This window comes from Neodiprion pinetum, chromosome 7 (genome assembly GCF_021155775.2).
Source record: "Neodiprion pinetum isolate iyNeoPine1 chromosome 7, iyNeoPine1.2, whole genome shotgun sequence".
Taxonomy (NCBI): Eukaryota; Metazoa; Arthropoda; class Insecta; order Hymenoptera; family Diprionidae; genus Neodiprion; species Neodiprion pinetum.
In genome coordinates, this window is record NC_060238.1 from 18,711,725 (window position 1) to 18,719,961 (window position 8,237).

General features: G+C 33.9%; 1 protein-coding gene across 13 annotated transcripts in view; it reads left to right on the forward strand.

Moving 5' to 3' along the window:
* dcma (decima) overlaps positions 1–7,024 on the forward strand; it is a 55,314-nt gene extending 48,290 nt beyond the window's left edge. For 10 of the 13 annotated variants that reach the window (XM_069137589.1, XM_069137591.1, XM_069137590.1 and 7 more), the window contains 4 exons: positions 4,406–4,542; positions 4,951–5,127; positions 6,446–6,611; positions 6,683–7,024. In XM_069137589.1, coding sequence (XP_068993690.1) covers positions 4,406–4,542; positions 4,951–5,127; positions 6,446–6,611; positions 6,683–6,722 — 520 coding nt within the window. In that variant the 3' untranslated portion in view covers positions 6,723–7,024. Of the gene's footprint in view, positions 1–4,405; positions 4,543–4,950; positions 5,222–6,445; positions 6,612–6,682 lie in introns of those variants that run through there. The other 3 variants (XR_011177571.1, XR_011177570.1, XM_069137594.1) reach the window with 3 other exon arrangements.
* The last annotated feature ends 1,213 nt before the right edge of the window (positions 7,025–8,237 follow it).

The window sequence follows — 8,237 nt, forward strand, 5'->3', positions numbered from 1 at the left end:
AAATAAAATTAATTTCTTTTTTTTTAGCCTTTTCGAAAGGCGTCACTCACTGAATTTTGTCAGAAAATGTCTTTTATACTCCTCCATACTCAGGAATTTTTTCGAATTTTTGGAAGTGGTGCAACAATATCAATGAACTTAAAAACTCATTTCGTCTCCGAAATCTTGCGTTTAAATATATGTCTACTTTTTTTTTTTTTTTATTGTTTTGGCTTACGCCGTCTATTAGGATTTTCAGTAACTATTAATCACTTCTTCCGAGGTCTTGCTTTTATAGGTAACCTAACCATAAAGTAGCCTTCCTGGTTTATGACATTCGTGTCATTGTATGTATTAAATTGCAATTAATTTATTAATTGATCTAGTACATTTCTATTGGGACTATTTATAAGTTCCACGATCAAATAACACTGAAATATCATTCTTGTTATTTTATCTCTTATCATCATTATAAGATATTATTTTTTAACGTTGAATAATATTACGGTTGATTTCTTCCACTCAAGTAAGTAAAGTTTTTTATATTTAATCTGTTTGTATATTTCTACAATTCTAATACGTAATTTAAATCTTGATTTTAGAATGGATGTCGATAAAAAATGCATTAATTGTAACAATTATTTGCGTAAAACAGTTGGCTATAAAAAAGTTATTATGACAACTGATGAGGCTAATAATGCGACAGAAAAAATTGGAAAGAGAGTGTTTATTAATGATACTTTTTGTAGTAAGTGTCAAATAATTCCATCAAGACCACCTAAAGTCAAGACCACTGAAGATTCAGCTGCAGAACAAGCGAGCATCGAAGGACAGTCGATTTTTTCTCAAAAAAAAAATGAGTTTTTCTAATTTTTTTGGTATTGTTGCACCACTTCAAAAAATTCGAAAAAATTCCGAAGTATGAAGGAGTATAAAAGACATTTTCTGACAAAATTCAGTGAGTGACGTCTTTCAAAAAGGCTGAAAATAAAAAAATTAATTTTATTTTCTTCGCTAAAAATTGGTTTTTCGTTTAAGAATCATGATCACATTTTTTTTCATGTCTTAGACTCCTAAGAATTGTCAAAAAAATCATCATTGATTAATTTTGAATTTTACCATAAAAATAAAAATAAAATCTAAAAAACAGGTTTTTTTGAAAATCTCGAAAACCGTTTAGGTTAAAGAGCTAAAAATTTAGGTGAATTATTTTTATTCGACACCAAATCGATCCTCTAAGTGCGAGTCAAAAAAGCCGCAGGGGCAGATTTCCCATATTAACCCGGCTATACCCTTTGACAAACTTTCATCGTTAAGTTATTAACGACTGATGTCAATTCGCAGCTTGAATCGAGGGACCTTGACATCTCATAACTCGTTTCAACTTTCAAGTTGGCTCCTCTGACTTGCAAACGAAAATATTACCAGAACACCTGGCCGACCGATAAAATTAAATTATTTTTTATCACACGTGCATAAAAACTTGGGCTTTGCGTAGAATTTTACCGGGACGAAAGTAGCCAATTTCATCTCAGCTAGTGTTGTTAAGATAGGTTCGCGCATGCGCAGTTCACAATTACTTCACTTTCGTCCCTAGGGATGAGAAATTGACCACTCGCGACCCGAAAAATGACCACGTAAGGCCCCACCACTTTTCATCCACTTGTTATAAGAAATATCGTATGTGACTAGGGACAAAAGTTGACGATCGCAAGTCGTGTGATTACCGCGCTAGCTTCGTTCAGGCGCAAACTTCACGCCCGTCCCAATCCCCAACTTTTGTCCCTTGTCACACGACATACTGTTTCACATACGTAGACGATCACACAGCCTGCAAAGTTTCACCGTTTGCTCCCAGTATCCGTGCACACATGGTCACAGTGATTCTGAAACATCTAATTTTTTGGACTAATCGATTACGTTGGCAATGGAGAATCAGCCCGCAGCGCCACCGCCGGCTAGCCACGAAAGAGGCTCAATCTTCGTAAACGTAACATAACCCATTTGAATTTTGCATTGTTGGGTTATATAACGCTTACGAAGATTGAGCCTATTTTGCAGCCAGCCGATGATGGCGCCGGTGACTGATTCTGCGTGGCCAATGTAACCCTGGTGAAAATGATTTCTATGATTTTTTACGAATTTTTGGGGAAATTAGGACATTTCGTAGAATTTTGTACAAAAAAATTGTTTTCGTACATTATTGTAAATGTGCACTGTTTCTCCTAAGAACTTGAAGATTTTTATGAAAATTTGAATTTTTTCAATCGGATATCTACAAGGTACCACAATTTTTATTTCTGTGCGAAATAATACCGAATGGCCCAATTTCTGTAAAAATTCGTAGTAGTAGAAATTTTCACCGGGGAACCGACTTGTCTAAAAAATTCGGCGTACATATAACCTATATATATGTCTAGTTTGCGCTAGACAAATTTGTTCATAAAAACTTTTATCTAGTGCAAAATCAACAATAAAAATATTCCGTGTGTCGTATCTCGCATGAACACTTCCACGCTCAGAACACACGATGTCAATGAACACAGTGTCCTGCTTGTGTGCATATATAACTCACCCATCTACGTGCAAGTGCTACCGTTTAATACATACGCTAAATGCAGAACGGCGGTCTTATTATTGCATGCATTCATTATAAACTGGGCACATATGATAATATTATATCTGCATATAACGAGAAGAATTATGTTTCTGATTTCGGATTGGATAAATTGAAATAAAAATGAAGAAAAATTTTTTGACGAAGTACAAAAATTGCGAAACACTTGAAGTTTGCAAAAATGCCGCGAAAAATGTAATCAGATGTTAACTCAATTGCACTTCATAAAAGTAATGTAACTTTATTTCACTTTTAACGAGTCTTTCAACATTGATAATTAAAATTCAACCAATTTGTAATTACTTCTAAAACGTGCGATCAAACTTCTTTTAACTACCCTTGCCTGCTTTTGCAATATACATAATTAAAGTTCACTAATTCTCTATTACTTTTGTAAAGTATAACTATAAACTTTACATTGATCACCGTAATTTTTGTAATCTATATGTGGCATAGGTGCAGCCGCTAATTACAAAAATTACCCGATGTGCATCAAGTGTAATGCATTATTTAGAAACGATTTACTTCAATTAAATAATTATGTTGGATTGAAAAAATGTGTTATAATTAGGTTTGTAAAATAACTTGAATGTTAATTCCCCGCATGTAAATGAATATTAATCCATATATACTAAAAAGTGATCAATATCCATAAAAATTAATGAAAACTCAAAGGGTGTATTTTGGGAATATTGATAAGAAAGAAATCTTACAAAATTGTCTGGCAAGTCGTGGAGATCGTTTAAAATTGGGTAAATTTGAGTTAAAAAAATATGCAAAAAGCACGCACAGTTTTCATAAGTTTTATCAATTGCAAGTTATAAAAGTGACACGAGCTTTGTATAAGCTAGGAGACACGAAGTGATTTTAGCCTTATCTGAACAAACAATATAACGTCAGTTCACGCCGTAAGTGAGCTATGATAGCCGAAGGCTATATGGGCTTTTGGCGTCAAGTTTGTCGAGGACACTTCCTGGCATATCGCCCCAGGCTCTGGGTCACGTTATAAACTCTTCTTCATTTCCCGTAGCTCAGCTTGCGTCTGAAAAACATGCGAAATGAAGTCGCATATCCATTATGCAGACTATTAAGAAAAATAGTTCAAATTATCATAAGATTTGAGCAATAAGCTTGAGCAAAAACCTTATTTATTATCTAAGTTCGACACTATCGAGTAATGAAAAATAATTTATGATGAATTGTGAATATAACATGAGTAGACATGTAAGAGGCGTTCTGAGCCAATCTGCCTTACCGCCTGAGTACATCCTGATCGATTGACTACTCGGTCGGTAAGGCAGACTGACTCAGAACTCTTACATATCTAATAACACTGAATTTTAATGCCGTATTAAAATTCTAAACTCTGAAGCTCACATTCTCGAAAAAAAATTATTCAAGTCGAATAACAAATTTATTCTTGACAAACTTTACTTATCGTTCATTATAGTAATATACGATTAAAGAAGACCCCACATTTTTAGCCAAGTGTCAAACACACATATTTCAACCTAAAGACTTTTTGACGTTCTCTGTTGTTTTTTTTTTTTTTTTCTTCATCATTCAATTTGTGAGGAAATTGACCATTGCTCAAGATTTTTCAACTAGAATCATTACAAAATCTTGCGACTATGAAGTAGTAAAAAGGGGAAATTCATTAACCTCAGGGGGTTGAATAAAGGTAGTGTAGAAACTGATAATTTCTTTTAAGGATATTCTGAAACGAAATATGTATAGAAATGAAATAAGACGTGGCTCAAAGTATTGGCGAGTTGTTTTAATCCCTTTGATTAATTTTTCTGGTTACAGCGCTATGGATCAGGGAATACCAGCCGACAGTCCTAACCTGGTTTTACTCTTTTTCGTGACACAACTCTTCCTCCGGGAATTGTACAAGAGTAAAAACCTGCTGCGAATTGTCCCCATGGACATGACAGGATACTACGGTAATTAATCGGAACACGTTCACCTAAATCACATTCTTTTTTTTGTTTTCTCCGTCTGATCTAGTGTTTTTTCATGCGCGTTTTAAACGCACGTTTTTCAGAAACGTCAATGTGCCTGCAGTTTTCATAAATGACAATTTTTTCTCTTCAAGGCTTAGACACTCTTTCCGAAGACACGTTATGTTCAAGGGAAATTTTTATTTTGGAATGATTAGAAAAAATCTATGTATAGGAGGAAAATCGAATGATCATTTGATAATTAGAAATTAGGAGTTCTAATTTAAAACAATATTGAACGGACAAAATCGACAGAAGTAAACGTTTTGAATCAGTTTAGTTTGAATCAAATTTTTTCCGTCCAATCTTTTTATTATTGCATATAATATGCGCTCTTTTCTCTAATTACAGAAAGCAAAGCAGGGCCGTCAAATATTGGTAACGTAATATCCCAGATCCTTTTGTGCAAACCAATAACCCCAAACTTTAACGAGGAGGAACTGTGCAGTATACAAAAAGACTCTGAAGAAATCAACGCCCTCATTAAAGAGCTGCAAGAATTCATGCCTCAGTCGGAAGCTGACACAGGTATATGAGTCAAAATTCCAAATGATGGCATGCCATTCGATCTCATGGTTGGCGATCGATCTGTAACTTCAGGAGTCAGTAGCACCTTATAAGAGTATGCTTTGGTATTCTTTTGATTTTTAAATCCACCCATTTCCTTTTATCGATGATATAATTTTTTTCAAATTTCTCGTACGTCATGTTTTTAATAATTTTTCCGGACTACTTCGAACTGTTAAGAAGATTCTTTCGGCATCAATTTTTACTGTGGGAAAACCTCAGCTTTAACAAAACAATATCACGAAATACGTGCCGATTCAAATAAGCATGGAAAAATAGATTTCTCGAATGTCCGTTCTTCTTTGCAACGATCAGAATGTTGAAAAATTTAATACGGTTTGAAGCGTTGAGGTCAGTGTCGATCAAATAGTGAATATAATAATATTAGCTGCTTTAATGTTGCATTTTAGTATTGCGTTAGCTACAATAATTATATTGTCCTGAATAAACCATTTTGAACGAAACGAGGAAATATTTCGAAAATCAATTAAAAAATTTCAAAAATAAAAATTTACCTCGGTCCTGCGGTTTCAATTTTCTTTTTCAACTTCCTTCCACCTTTAATAACTTCCATTGTACGACAGAATGTTGAATATTTTTTAATATTTCGTTATTTGAATTGCAAAAACACGGAGGGTGGGGGCATCAACTTATTTGAGAAATAAAAATTTCCTTCGCTAGAATTCCTGAAAACTTGGTTGATACATCACAATGTATACAAGGTGTTTCCGAGTAAACGCAGCGGTATATTCGGTTGCCTACCACTAAAGTGCTCTCATACCGTTAAAACACACCTGCCGAGTTATCAGTAGGTAACTCTGTAGGTCTGTTTTAACGGCATTTGTACCCCTTGGTGATAGGCAACCCAACATACTGCGTTACTCACTCGGAAACACCCTGTATGTGGCATTCCATATCTAACCGGCTTGACCGAAACCCTGAACCTCTCAAACCTGAATCAGGCTTTTTTAAAATCTTTTTGTTAGTCAATGAGATATTGTATGCATGATTTTTTGTAAACTTTTTATTAAAAAAAATTCAGTCGTTAGCAGTCGATAAAATAAACGCGGAAACCGACAATGTCCAAATTTTGAATATGACTCGAATACTGTAGATCGTGTGAAAAAAATTTGACGACAAAAAAGTTTTAGTTTCAACTGAATTTTGAAGTTTTAACGTATACAAAAAATGCGGAGACTCCCGAAAGTTGTTAAAACATAAATAAAGTCCCAGTCTTAGATTTCTCGGAATCCATACTTGATTCTGCTGAAAATTTCAGGGAACATTCCTGTGTTAGCGTCAAAAAACCTGAGTGAATTCCATTATGAGGCCGGATTTAGTTTCACTTTCTCTACTTTTAAAATAGCAAGTGAGCTTGCAATCCCAGCTTCCGTCTGCCGATCAATTAGCCAGCTCGTTAATTGTTATCTCGAGTTCAAAGAAAAGTAAGAAAAAACGTATCACCGAAGAAAAATCTCAACAAGGTAAAAAATGGGAAACAATGTTTGCTTTTCAGAAAAACACGTCGCTCTACAGGATTCTGCGACGCGAAGTAACGGTGCTAATCGAACAAGTTATCGTTGGGACACGAAATCTGGACCCCCTTCCTACTTCCAAGGAAGTTTTAGTTTCCTATGCTGCACAGGACGGCCAGCTAACATTTAGCGATAATTAATCATTATACATATATACAATATTATATCGAGATATATATTATATTATATTATATACACAGACGAACGTACGTATTATTATATATGTATTTATTCGCATATCCATATTATATATACATGTTTTATACACCTTTGTATACATATACTTGCGTGTCCACGATTATATTTGATTGATTTTTATTTTATTTTTAGGCTGTTTTTATTTATTTATTCTCTGTAATTCGTGTTCCAGATGAATTATAAATTGCCTATTCATCTGCAAGTATAGTCGCAACCGAAATTCCCTTATGGGATTCCGCAATCACAGTTTTAAAACAAGCTAATCGTTGGCCACTAGTAAAATTTCACTTTACACATTTTCTTTTGTATTTTTCTGGACACCAAACAACGTATGGAAATAATTCCGATTTCGTTTTGAATCATTCAAACTGTTTTCGTCACTATTGTTCTTTCTTTATTTGTCGATTCCATTTACCGTCACTTTTAGGTGCCTCGACTTTAAATTGTCATGCACAGATATAATAGAAGTTTCAGATATCTTTATCGAAATAGGAAAATGCATAGTTTCGGTAAAAAATAAAAAATCATTCATTAGTTATATCATAACTCCACTAACACATTGATATCATGTAATCGTGAGAGTTGAAAATAAGAGTTTGAAAAACTCAAAAAGTAAAAGTTGGGAGCCAACACTGTATGTTGACGTATTATTGATTAATGCAATATGCGCCAGTACAGCAATTTGCCCTATTATTATCTTAGAAAATGTGCAAAAACTACGTACCTATCTAATACACTTTATCTTGGATCGCAAAACTTGTTCTAAGATTCTTTTTACATTCTTAATTATCGAACTATTCAAATCGCAGAAGAGTAGTTTCGCGATTAAATCAATCGTCAATTACTGTAATAACATGCGCTTTCAGTTTTTGGAAAGAATTTCTTTTCGAAATGCAATTATTGAGCAGTATATAGGTATATTACACGTATATATACAAAAATATAAATACACTTCGTGACGTTCTGCATCCACGCACCAAAGCCTTAGATACGAGTGGTTAGTTATAGTACAGATACAAAATTAAACGCGAATAAAATGAAACAATATTTACTGAAATAAACAATGGTTAAAATATGTCATCATATATCGTATACAGCAGTTTTCAGTAACAGTCTGTTTATAATTGTATTAAGACAGATGACATTTTTTTAAATCTTCTCAACATATTTAATATATACACATCAATCAAAACGCGAATACGCAACAAAATTAATATGGCTGCCGCTGCTCCACTTGTAATTATATTTGGACTTTAGAATCGTTTACAATAGGCACGGATTACTCAGTACCATTTTATGCTACAGACAATGGCGGCAAGAATGGTTCGGTTATAAACT